This window comes from Juglans regia, chromosome 16, assembly GCF_001411555.2.
Source record: "Juglans regia cultivar Chandler chromosome 16, Walnut 2.0, whole genome shotgun sequence".
Taxonomy (NCBI): Eukaryota; Viridiplantae; Streptophyta; class Magnoliopsida; order Fagales; family Juglandaceae; genus Juglans; species Juglans regia.
The window spans coordinates 12906680-12920539 of NC_049916.1; the positions used below are offsets into that span (position 1 = coordinate 12906680).

Here is a 13860-nt window from a genome sequence, read left to right on the forward strand (position 1 = left end):
ACAAATCAATGGAGGGCTTCTCTTATAGCATAAATCTTCTCAAGGGAGGAAGCTAAGATGATAATGAAGATTCCCGAGTTTTTCTAATCAACCTGATAAATTAATTTGGGCAGGCTCTCCTGATGGGCTCTTCTCAGTAAGCAATGTTTATCATTTTCATAAAGAGGTAGCTGAGCAATCAAGGGGCCAACCAACTTGTTCAAACTTAAGAAATGTAGTGTGGTCAGCTATATGGAAACTGAATATACATCCAGCTGAAATGATTTTTTTTGTGGAGGGCTTGCTTAGAAGGTATCCCCACTTATTTGAACCTTTACAAGAAGAAGGTTGTGGATAGCCCTTGCCATCCTTTCTGCTTTGAAGAATAGTCAGTTTTCCGTGCTTTATGGTCCTGCCCGGTAGCTCAAGATGTTTGGAGCTAATGCTCTAAACTACTTCAGAAAAAGGCCTACTGGAAAATGTCATTCCAGGATCTGATGGAGGATTTTTGCTCTAACTATGAGGTAGAAGTAATTAAAGATATTGCAGTGGTGGCTAGGACAATATGGCAAAGAAGGTCCCTATATGTTTTTCAAGCAGATCAAAATCCCAATGCGGTGGTTCAGCATTCTCAACAAGTCCTTAAGGAACTCAAGGCAGATCAAGGGCAGAAGACAAACTCTACTGCTGTGACTAGTAACATAGTCTCAAGTCGGGACATTGCAACAGATAAGGATAAGGGAATCATTGGTATTGGAGTTGTGGTAAGAGACTGGGAAGGGTCAGTTCTTAGCTGCTTGAGATTCAATAGACCATTACTGTTTGATCCTTTGAAGCTATTGGTGCACTACATGCCACTATGTTTGGTCTGGATCTAGGATTGCAGAACATCATCCTTGAGGGGGGACTCGTTACAAGTGGTTAAGGACTTGTCAAGAGACTCTACAAATTTGGCAAGTTATGGAATGGTGATCAACGACATCAAGCATAAGCTACAGATGTTCTCAAACTGGTCTACACATCATGTTCCAAGAAATGCAAATAGTGTTGCTCATGCCTTAGCAAGATCTGCATTACTCATTTCTGATGTAATTGTAGACATGGAAAAAGGTCCTTGTATTGTTTCTTTGATATGAGATTATTGAGGAATAAAACTGCTTTCCGTTCAAAAAAAAAAAAAAAAAAAAAATTTTCACCAAGATTATTTTCCAGGCATGGAGATGACTTGGCAATTCCATGTACCGATTAGAAGTAAGAATCTTCACCCTTCCATAAAAACTTAAAGACTGCCTGATAATTAAGAATCCATCAATTTTTGTAAAGCCCAAATCTCAATTAATTAAGCTGTAGGATCCATACTAAACTCTCTTATTTGTAATTTCTGTCGGGTTAACGTTGTGGATTGACTAGAACTTCTTCTACTAACATAAACTCTATAGCCGTTTGGTGAATTTCTAATCAGATTTTCTCTCCCAATGTGAACCATAACAAGAACCAAGATTGAGAATACCAGCAAATATAGAGCCACAGTAATGGGAGTGGATAACTTGGCCATTCCTGCAAGCCATTGATCAGTTCAGCTTCAAAGTAGTTTCTTGTTGCTTCATGAAGACTAAATTAAAACCTTATTAACAATGATGAGGCAGCTAGCTAAATGCAATCCACAGAATCTATAGATTATCAGTTCACAAAGGGCACCCCGGAAGGAACTCGTTGGGCATATTCCGCATACTGTGACCCAAAAAATTGCCTCAAAAGATACTCTTCGTATGGAATCCTTTGCGCAAAGAAGCGCCAAACAACAATAGCAAATGCGATTGTTGATATGGGATTACAGAGCATTATCTGAGTACCAACTGACCAGATGAAGAAACCGCAGTATCCAGGATGTCGGACAAGCCCATAGATTCCATGAGTAATCAGTTCGTGACGCTCCTCATGATAAATCTTGATAATATGTGTGAAGGCCTGACCGGCTGTAATGATTGCTGTTTTCCTTACGATTTCACCGATTATAACCACTGCCAGTCCCAAGTTACTTACCCACCAGTGTTCCTTCAGCCCAGGAAAGAAAATGATTTCAATTAAGTACTCCACAAATGAAAAGAACATTGCCAAAATGTAGTTTTTGCTGATCAGAAGAGACTTAAGAGTAACACTTGATCTCCCATGGATGGCAGCAGCTAAAACGTATTCAGAACTGTGAAAGAAGATTATTGCAAGGAACATCTGAGATAACTGTCTGCAAGCTGTGTAACTGAAGATTTCTGTCATTTTTGGAAAATAATACTAATTAATTTGTTTCGGATGCAATGTAGTGAGACCTCTAGTATTTTAGTTATCTCAGTGACAGACTAGGCTGAACAAACTTCTCGAGATTCACTTCAGACCTGATAAAGATGCAGAATTATAAAACATTGATACTTTAAGTTGAATCTCCAAATCACCCCAAAGATGCTTCAGCAAGGACATCTCCTGCAAAAGGAACAAGGATCACAACAACAGTTAAGAGACTTGCGTACAAACTGTGCAGATGCAATGTTACAAGATAGATCTTTTATCACCTTCAAAATGGAATCTGCATGAAAGCAGAATACTTTCAAGGCAACTTGAACAAAGGTTGGGTACCATAGATATAAAGACATAGTGGACAGAGGAGAGGTCTTGAACATAATTATTACTATGACCAAAAAAAATAAAAAATAGATTTGAATTTATACGAGACCATGAAGGCTTATAACCTTAGCAAAGCCAAGAGAACTAATACACTTTAAAAGTAAAAGTATCATGCACACAACAACAGAAATACTTTTACGTATGGGTTTGAAACAATCTCTGAAGAAAGAGTAAAGAATAAAGCAGTGAATACTTGACTGTTCCAAAATAGTCTCCGCTCAGCAAAACGAGGATTACAAAATGGCATAGATATTCAACAAATGTCTAGAGATACGAAAAGAAACAGAGGAGAACTGAAGAATTAACTCAAAAATGGTAGAATATATAACGTGTGGTTTAATTTTCTGACAGTTAATGAAAAAGAAGATAATTTGCTCCAGTTTCCCAGAAAAAAAGGAGAAACAAAGAAAATTTATGTGTGTACATTGACACAAGGGGATTTACCGACTATTAGAACTAAAGTACCTATAGCCTAAAAGCAAAAGATAGGCCTATTCCAAGGCACAAGGAGTCTATGACATGCACCTTAGGTAATTACGTACACAACAAGTGGGTCTCGGACTTGCAAACTCTCCCTCCAACACGATCTTATGAGGGAAGGAGATACTATTGAGCTCATTGTCAAAATAAAATAAGAAAGTTCTGCCTAATAACATATAACATTAAAAGAATAGAATTAAAGAGACCTTTTTTTTTTTGATAAGTAAACGATATTATTAATAAAGATAGGCATAGCCTAAGTACACAAGATGATATACAAGAGATGAAACCTATCTAGAATTAAAGAGACATTATTGCTTAATGGTAAAGAAGACAAAAGCCAAGAACAAATCTGGAAACAAGACAAAGCACTAACAAAGCAGTACATATGGAATGACTGACCCAAACGAGCAGAGTTAGTTCAATAGCTGAAGCACTAACTAATAATTTAGGGGATGAAGAGAGGCTGTGTTGTTAATCAGAAATTAACTATACCAACAATCCTGTGTATCACAGAGCAACACCAGATGTCTGACTGACTATTTTTTTGGTAATGTTGAACAATTAAGAGATGATAAATCAAAAGCTTATGTGTCTCATATGCAATAGATTTCCTACATTAAATCAGAGGGAAACATTCCTCCTTGAGAGAAACCAATGAATGCACTATTTTAATCAAGTAGTTCATTTTTGCCACATTCGACATCCATTAATTACTATTGTCACCAATAAGATGACTATACAATCGAATGAAGTTGACCCTAAAATTGGGGATAAAGGAAAAGGAAGGTGGTAACTCAGTGCAGGAAGACTGAATCCTGTAATATTGTAATTAATTGAACACTAAAAGAAAGGAAAAAACACCGGAATTTATTTCTCAATGAATTGATGTTCAGAAGTTCAAAGAATCGTAGATATTTGGACTGAGTGGAGGTAGCCTTGGCCTTCAAAGCTTCAAAGGAAGCTAAACTGATTCAAACAAATTCCAAAAGCAATTACATGGCTAATTATGAATGCCTCTAGCATTACTCTAACAGCTTGAGAGTGCAAATTCAAAAAAAAGCCAGTTCAAGAGTTGAGAGAAACCATTTAGAGATGCAAGGTGCCTCTTAAGGTGGGTTTCTTAGGGTGGTTGGCTTCTCATGGGAAAATTCTTACCATTGACAAGTTAAGGAAGCATGGTATTGTTGCAATGGATTGGTGCTTTATGTGCAAAAGATGTGGTGAATCGGTGGATCATCTTCTTCTTCATTGTGATGTGTCGAAGGCTTTGTGGGACGAGGTCTTTGCTAAGGCGGGAATTGCTTGGGTGATGGCTAAGAGGGAGGTGAACCTCTTGGCGTGTTAAGAGAGGGATTCTAGGAAATCGTCAAATAGAAACCGTTTGGAAGATGGTACCTCTTTGTCTTATGTGGTGTATTTGGAATGAGAGGAATGGGCATTGTTTGGAGAATTGAGAATGATCAGTGCAAGGGATTAGAGCTTTCTTTTTTCATACTTTAATGCTTTGGGCTTCAGTTATTGTATTGGATGGGAATAGTCTTAGGGCAGGTTTGGGGCCAAAACCAAAACACAAAATTCTCATCTCATCTCATCTCATCATTACACCTTTTTCAAATCCCTATACAAAATATAATAAACAATTCAATTTTTTCAAATCCCAATACACATTTTTCAAATCCCAAAACAATAATAATATTAAAACTTAATATTTTAAACTTCAAAACAAAACACAAAATTCTCATCTCACCCCCCAAACCTACCCTTAATGACTTTTGTACTGTTTTTCAGGGTTAGCTTGTAATTAGGTGTTTCTCTCTTGTACACTTCCTATGTATTTGGACTATGCCTAATTACGTTTTTTAATAAATTTCTTACTTATAAAAAAAAAAAAAAATTTGAGAGAGAAACCAGCTAGTTTAAATTCAAGTGTCATTGATTTTAGCTGATCTCCATTTAATGTCATGTACCACACGTTTTTAGCCTAATGGATCTCACATTTTCACCGTCCACTCGCTTCTTTTTATATCAACTCCTCTTCATTTTTTACAGAGCCTTAGATTCCTGTCGTCACCTTCTATTCTCGTCTTAACCCAGGTCCCAGTCTCCTTGCCCTGATCTAGCCTTCATCTGCCTAACTGCTTCTCAATCTGAAATTTTGACCATGACCAACCTTCTCCTCTTCAAAAACCTTTTCCTACATAATTGCATCGCCCACCTTGTTCTTTTTGGGCTGCCTACGACTGAAGGCTTCCATAGACATGCTCCAGTCCCCTCTTCAGAAAACCTTGCCCCCTAAGATGATGGTAAGTTTCTATCAAACATTTTTTCTTCACCTAAACAACATCTTTGCGTTCCCCAAGGATGAGATTGATAAAGTTAGGAACTATAGAAGGATGGAAGCGGAGTGTTGATTATCAACCGGTAAACAGGCTTCCGGTAAATCTTTTGAAGATTCAGTTCTTCTTGCCCCACTTCACTAGTTCTAACTCTTCTAGTGACTTCTTAGATTCCCCATCAACAAGAGGGATCCATACCCTTCCACCCAACCAAAAAATCCTTTTCACTTGTTTCGTTGTTGAGCTTCTGTCCCACCCCAAACCACTAAGGTTAGGAGTTGAAACTACTCCTTCTCAAGTCCAATACGCAAACACAAAAATCAAATTTCAACAATTTCCGTCATTCAAATGAAGCAAAAATGAATAAAAGGCAACAAACTCGAAATTTAAGAACCACTAGTAAAGAGAAAGATTTAATCAAATAATAGAGCTAGAGGTTTTACCTTGGAGTCCGCTGATGTAATTTGAAATAAGGAAGGGAGGTGCAGCAGGGACGGATTTGGAAGGACGACACCGAGAAGGGGGAAGAGCTCTAGGGAGTGGTTTTTCGGTGACTTTGTCAGTGTATAGTTTATGCGAACTTTTATCACTCCTAACGAAAATCTAATTTTATCTATTTTAGGCTTTTAGCTAATAATTGTTGATATTTTTAATAGATTGTAATTGTCAGTAACATTTTTTTTAATATAACTGTTGCATTCCTTAGAATTTTTTGTTGAGAAAGTTTTAAACGAAATCATTGGAGGACCGAACAATCAGATAAAAATCTTCAAAATTGTTTTCAACGAATAAGTAAAACTCAGCTAGCCGTTCGTATCATTTTAGTTTCTAGAATCTAGAGCAAGATATGGCATGCATTAACATTTAACGGCACATGATCTGATGGTAGTGTAAGGGGAATTTCTCCCTAAGAAAGGCCAACTGGGTCTTGACCCAGAAACCCAGCCCAAGGGATATCCTATCCAAGCAAGGAACAGAACGTCAATCAGGAAGAGGTGCCGTACAGCCAATAAGACAGATCGATCTGACATATTACGATCGTCCTAGGAAATAGTATATGCATAGAACGCACAGAAAATACGGAGGACCCTCAATTCATCTATATCAGGTCATCTACGGCTCATAAAGATCGGATCAAGGGTCAGGAAACCACATCGCCTTAATGACATTGCTCATTAAGTTACACACCATATTTATGAAGCCGACGTAGAGCCACGCCGCATTAAAGAAAGTATGACAGCAGACACAAAAAGAGAAACATGGACTTTGTGGAAAAAAGACTATCGTACCCTCCCCAGACACGGTATAAATAGCAAGCTCCAGGTATCAAAAAACGTTCTTTGATCCATAGACTCTCTTACTCATTTGCTACCCTCCAAGAATATTCACTAACTTTGGCGTCAGAGGTTACCCGGCCCCAAGATTGCCCTCACAAAGCCATAGTCTTTTCTACCTTATGTAGGGCTCGTTTTCGAAGAACTGAGTTGTCAAAGCTTGGCCCAAGGGTATGCAAAACACGACGTTAACATGTAGGATCCGTAAAAACCAACGTATAGTTTTTGAAGATAAGAAAGCTTTAAGAAGTGGTACTAGGGGTGTACGAAGGATAAAAAAAAGAAACTAGAAGCCATTTTTCATCATTGTACTTATGGTGAAAAAAAAATATATATGATAGTGATTTGAGATTATTGAGAATTTTTACTAGAGGGAGGTTATATTTTTAGAGGAGTTTGAGCTCAATAACTTGTGTAGAGTTGATTCAAGTTAAATCAGTTGGACTATTGTATTTTAGAAGAGACAAGTCAATATGAGGTCTGCTGCATCGGTTCAATTGAAACTTTACATACCGCAGAGGGCTTGAATCTCCTTAAAGAGAGCGAGATTTCCGTGCCTCAGTCCAAGTTAGTTTCATTTGAATTTTTCATTTCATTGTAATTTTTCATTTTATTATTGTGTATTTCCTAACAATTTTAAGGAGATTCATACGGAGCTTACAAATGAAAAATCTACAGAAAACATTAGAGATCTCAACAAACCTTTCCATTTCAAGAGATGGAAGTGCGAGATGCTCTTCTATGTCTTCTCAATGTCTCCTATGTTCTCATTGCAAAAAATCCAAACAAGATTACTACCGAGAACATGACTGAAACCCAAGTCAAAGCTCATGAAGAAAAGATTGAAAAATATACAAAAGATGAGTATAACTGTCGATGTTACCTTTTAAATTGTCTTGCAGATCAATTTTATGATTTATACAATACTACTTATTCCTTTGCAAAGAAAATTTGAAAAGCCTTACAGAATAAATATGATACGGAAGAAGCTAGAGCAAAGAAATATGCGGCAAGTCGCTTCTTTCGATATCAAATGGTAGATGGAAAGCCCGTCACAGAACAAACACAAGATTTTAAAATGGTTGTAGTAAAAGTTCGATCCAAAGGCATCAAGATTGGAGACAATCTAATTGTTTGTGGCATCATAGACAAGCTACCACCTTTATGGAGGGAGTTTCAAAAGTTGATGCGCCAAAAACAAATGGAGACATTCTTGGATTGGAGACCTTAATTACGCGTATTCGGGTAGAAGAGGAAGCTAGAGGCCAAGATGTTTCGATGGTTCAAAATGGAAATGAGACTTTCATGATGAAGGTAAATTTAATTTCTAAAAATGTGGCTTGCCTAAAGATCATATTTCAAAAGATAGTCATTTGAAGCCGCAAAGAAAAAATTTCAAAAAACTTAGTAGGCCTCACAAAAATGGTTTTTCAGTCAAAATGAAAAGAACCAACGACTCTCTTCACAAAATCAAGATTGTTTTGTTTGTGGCAAAAGTGGGCACTTTTCTCGAAGGCGAGAAAATAATCTTAAAGTGAACGTAATCGAGGAACCATTTGTAGCAATGATTACAGACATTAACATGGTTCAATTTGTTGAAGGGTGGTGGACAGATTCTGGTACTAATAAGCATGTCTGTTATGATAAAAATTGGTTCAAAAAATATACTCCCTTTGAAGAAGAGAAATATATTATATTTGATGGTTCAAGCAAAACCAAGGTCCTTGGGAGTGGTGAGGTTGACCTGAAATTCACCTCTGGACGTATATTGACGCTCAAAGATGTGCTTTATACATTGTCTATGAGAAAGAATTTGATGTCAAGTTTTCTACTCAATAAAGCTGGTTGCAAGCTAACTATGGAATCTGATCAATAAGTTATTACTAAAATGAAGTTTTTGTGAGCAATGGGGTATATTTGTGATGAAATGTTTAAATTGAACGTTAATAATAAAGCATCGAATGTTTATGTTTATATGCTTTTTTCTTTAAATTTTTGGCATGCACGTTTATGTCATATTAATAGTAGATATGTTGCAATCATGAATAGTTTAGGATTCATTCGCAAACTGAAAAAAGATTTTAAAAAATGTGAAGTTTGTAGTCAAGCAAAAATTACAAAACGGCCTCATAAAAGTGTTGAAAAAAATACCAAATTGTTAGATCTAATTCACACCGATCTTTGTGAATTTGAGGGACTTTTAACTCATGGAAGAAATATATATTTTATTACTTTTATTGATGAGTTTTTAAAATACACATATGTTTATTTATTAAAAAATAGAAGTGATGCTTTTGAAAAATTCAAACAATTCCTCCATGAAGTTGAAAATCAATTTGTTAGAAAGATTAAAAGATTTAGAAGTGATAGAGGCCTAGTGTATGATTCAAATGAGTTTAATTATTTTGTTTAGTCATTGGAAATTATCCTTGAAACTACTGCACTATACTCACCTGCTTCTAACAGTGTGGCTGAAAGGAAAAATCAAACGTTGATTAAATTGACAAATGACATGCTTATTGATTCAGGCGCTCTCTCAAATTTTTGGGGTGAAGTAATTTTGACTATTTGTCATGTTTTAAATAGGGTGCTTAAGCCAAGTCTGTGATATTTTAAAGTTTGGAGCTGTTTGGCATTTGTAAGGCTAACATATCCTAAAATGTCCAAATTCGATGTTAGAACTACCACTTGTGTCTTTTTTAGATATGCAAAAAATAGTACAGCCTATACAAGATAAAAACCAACGTATAGTTTTTGAAGATAAAAAGGTTTTAAGAAGTGGTATTGGGGTGTACGAAGGATAAAAAATTGTACGTGTAGTGAAAAAAAAAAGATAGTGATTTGAGATTATTGAGAATTTTCCAAATAAAAGAGAGGTGTTATTTATAGAGGAGCTTTTGGCTCAATAACTTGTGAAGAGTTGATTTGAACTATACGACAATCAATTGAGTTGTTGTATCTTGGAGCAGACAAGTCAAGAGGAGATCTGCTGCACCAGTTCAATTGAAACTTTACATACCGTAGAGGGCTTGAATCTCCTTAAAGAGAGCGAGATTTTCGTGCCTCAGTCCAAACAAATTTCGTTTGAGTTTTTCATTTCATTGTAATTTTCCATTTTATTATTGTGTATTTCCTAATAATAAGCTTAAGAGCAATTAGAATGGTTTATCTATTGCATTTTTATATAAAATAACTAACAATATATCAAAATAAGTGTTATAAATGTATACATGACCTTGATAAATGATAATTTAGATTCCATATTTTGGAATTCTAACCCATTCATGTATAAACTTTTAGAATTTCTAAATTCATGAATGTATTTTATTACTTCATGTATCACCATTTCTGTGACACTCGCAGGATCCGCTTGGGATTTGCTGGAGCTTGAAATGTCGGGATATGTAACACAAAGTCGTATACCCCCATTCATGACAGTTAATGATGCAATACGCCTATCATGCATATAACATTATGTAATAAACGCAACGGATATTCTTTTGGAACAATACCCAATGTATCAAAAATGCTATGTTTCAAACTATAATCATGACTCCATCATACTCACTTAAACCAATAATCACACAATTCAATTAGAAGACTAAGTTAAAACACTCATAAACAAAATTAGGGTCCCTAAAACATGGGCCCACTTGAACTTCAAAAGATAAATACTTGGTACAAGTTATGAGATCTTAATCCTTATCTTGTACTTCCAAAAATTTTCACGATTTCATCCAATAGAGTTGAATTGACTTCCATAAAATGGTTGGCTAATACAAAGCGATTCTCAAAGATGAGAAACTCTTTACAATATGGTATCCATTAGGGCTCAGGATTCTCTCTCAAAATTCCTTCAATATCACTCACTAATCGTAAATAATCTTCATATTAAAGTCTATCAACTGGAAATGCTCATTCATTATAAACTATGTACCACTCGGTTCTAGCCACCCTGATCTTATTCTAGTCTAGTTTGGTTCTATTGATCCTTGTCACAACTTCTACCATTCTGGGAGATTGGTAGTTGGGACTACTAAGTGAGATTTATAAAATCTCAGCAAGTAAAACTCCTAAACTACCAACAGTATGAATAGACATACATACCAGTAAATGATATATATGATTCATGACATGAACTTAGACATGCGTGACATAACTTGAAAATAACATGTCATAGAATTGATTTGAAAATAACATGACTTGACATGAACATGAGACCTTGTTAATATATACATATTTGATTAAAAGTGAATTGTAGATGCTCCACGACTCCCCAAGGGCTGTGTGCTCCTACTGGTACCACATTATATCACAGACATCTACTCCAGCTGTGAGTAAGTCATGATAATTGAACTGATAAAACTGTTAAACGTGTAGTTGGAACCACTAGCTTTGGGTGTTTGGCTTCGCTCCGGTAACCAATTACGTAGGTTCCATTCGAAGCCTTTTGAATTTACTTTATCAACCAGAAGATTCAGCAAATTAGTTTAAACACTTTAGAGTGGACAAAATAGTTCCAGTAGGATAATTCATCATCCTAGTACTTGAGGTCGTGATAAAATAAAAGATACATGCATGACTTAGACTTAGCTCATGACATACTCATGTAATAGATAAACATGTAATAGATGACATGTGATTCATGTAATAGATAACCATGTATTGTAATAAATACATGACATGACATATTATAACAATTTATAACAAGCATAATAAACATAAAAATGATTTCTTACGACCACACATACTTAATAATACCGAGAGTAAGTTAGAACCTGCAGTGATATAGCGTAACATAAAAGCGAGTGTAAAAATGTGTGAACTGAAACGAGATATTTTCTAAAGTCAGAATATCTTACTAATTTCTTATAAACATAAAACTTGCTAATTTAGGAATATATAACTAACTACCATAACAAAAGAAATAATATACTCACAAAGCTACTGCCCGTTGCTGGACGTAGAGTCCATGGGCAATGCATGTGCAGGTACATCGAAATCCATTGGAGTGGTATCCTAAGGTAGATAACATAATGAGTTGTCATTGAAGTCAGAAATCATATTGGCGAAATGCATCGGGTTAGCCTGATGTACAACCTCCTCGTCATCGTTGCTGTCGAGTACATGCCCCTGCATGAGCAGACATCCTCGATGTGTCAACAACATCACACCAAGTAATTCTTGTTCAGTTGTAGAATAATTTATTTGAGCACCATTTAAAGTCTTACTTATATAATAGATTACATATGGCTTTTTATCCTTACGTTTTCCTAGAACAACTCTTAGTGTATAGTCATTTGCATCACACATGATTTTAAAAGGCAAAGTCCAATTTAGTGGCTGCTTGATTGGTGAAGTGGTAAGCATGCATTTTAGCTTATCAAAAGCTTATTGGCAACCTTAGGTCCATTCAAAGGGAGTCTCATTTGTTAGAAAGTTGCACATAGGTCTAGATATGGAACTAAAGCCTTTTATGAACCTTTTATAAAATTCAGCTTGCCCTAAAAATGATCTAACATCTTTAAAAGTCTTAGGTGTGGGCAAATTAGAAATTAGATTAATTTTTACTTTGTCAACCTCTATGCTCTTGGAAGACACAATATGGCCTAACACAATCCCTTTCAAGACCATGAAATGACACTTCTCCTAATTTAACAACAAATTCATTTCTTCACACCTGGTCAAGACTGCTTGCAAGTTAGAAAGACATCAATCAAAAGAGTCACCAAACACAGTAAAATCATCTATGAAAACCTCCAAATAATGCTCTATCATATCATTAAAAATACTCAATATGCATTTTTGAAAAGTGGCAGGTGCATTACATAAACCAAAGTGAAACCTCTTGAATGCAAAGGTACCAAAAGGACAAGTGAAAGTAGTTTTCTCTTAATCTTCAGGTGCAATTTCAATTTGATAATATCCTGAGTACCCAACCAAAAAACAATAATATTCATGACCAGCTACCCTCTCTAAAACTTGATCCAAGAAAGGCAAATGGAAGTGGTCTTTCTTAGTGACAATATTTAACCTCCTATAGTCAATACACATGCGCCAACCCGTGACAACACGAGTTGGGATCAACTTATTATTCTCATTCGTGACTACATTTATTCCAGATTTCTTAAGCACAACTTGTGTAGGACTTACCCATTTACTATCGGTAATGGGGTATAACATCTAACAATTTTAGCACTTCAGTTATAACTACCTCTTTCATTGTGGAGTTTAACCTATGTTACATCTCCCTAGATGGTTTAGCTGTAACACCTCGTATTTTAGTGTATTTTTTAATTGAAGGATTATTTTTATTAATTCAAAAATTTATTCTTTGGTTTTAAAGTAGTTGGATTTTTAGTTCGTTTATTTTTATGATTTTAATTTTGTGAAAATTATTTTGATGTGTTTTCTTAATCTTAATTATTGCTATGCATTAAATTACTTTTCATATTAAATTAATTTATTGTTGGATTTAATTATTTTATTTTTATTTAATTACTACGTTTGAATTATTTTATTTAACTTGCTGTTTAGAAATCTTTTTTGTTGGGTCATTTTTGTGACCCAAGATATGAGGATTGAACATCATTTCTTTCCCATTCTTTTTCCTCTTTTTCTTTTCTTCTTTTATTTTTCTCCTCATTTCTCTCTCTCTCTCTCTCTCTCTCTCTCTCTCTCTCTCCGCGCGCACACAACCTCTCTCCCCTCTCCCTCGTGCGTTTTCTTCTTCTCCACCCAGCGCCACCGTGCGCCGTCCGTGTCCGACATCGACATCGACACCGACACCGCCTCTTTCATTCGCTTTCCCATCGGCCAGCGACCACCTCCCTCCATTCCCAACTCCTCTGCGGCGCCGTTAGTTCCCATACACGGCCTCAAGCCGTGGCATTCCTTGTGCCATTGTGCCACCTCCAACCATCATTTTCTCACCACATCATCCTCGACCTCTTAGCAACCTAATGCACCCAACCCCAGCTCCGATCCGCCACCGGTGAAGCCCCACCATCAATATTTCCACTTTGGGCTTTTTGGTCTTCAACCGTCCTCTA

The 13860-nt window shown here is 36.0% G+C and overlaps 1 protein-coding gene across 4 annotated transcripts; it reads right to left on the reverse strand.

Moving 5' to 3' along the window:
* Positions 1-1479: 1479 nt before the first annotated feature.
* On the reverse strand, positions 1480-6055 carry LOC108997247 (protein-S-isoprenylcysteine O-methyltransferase B-like). 4 transcript variants are annotated; one of them, XM_035686151.1, is made up of 4 exons: positions 5918-6055; positions 3181-3242; positions 2370-2454; positions 1480-2246 (listed from the first exon to the last, which is right to left on the reverse strand). In XM_035686151.1, the coding sequence occupies exons 3-4, from the start codon at positions 2449-2451 to the stop codon at positions 1660-1662; spliced, it is 669 nt and encodes a 222-aa protein (XP_035542044.1). In that variant the 5' UTR covers positions 2452-2454; positions 3181-3242; positions 5918-6055; the 3' UTR covers positions 1480-1659. The 4 variants fall into 4 exon arrangements, with proteins under 4 accessions (XP_035542044.1, XP_018828984.1, XP_035542045.1 ...); XM_018973439.2 differs by having other exon boundaries at positions 3181-3301; XM_035686152.1 differs by having other exon boundaries at positions 1480-2454; positions 3181-3301.
* Positions 6056-13860: the final 7805 nt, after the last annotated feature.

What these genes read in the sequence shown, in the direction of transcription:
- LOC108997247 (XM_035686151.1), bottom strand. Translation starts at nt 2,451, where the DNA reads ATGTCCTTGCTGAAGCATCTTTGGGGTGATTTGGAGATTCAACTTAAA. An exon ending in TAATTCTGCATCTTTATCAG is followed by an intron (nt 2,247 to 2,369) that starts GTCTGAAGTGAA and finishes CAAAAATGACAG; the next exon opens with AAATCTTCAGTTACACAGCT.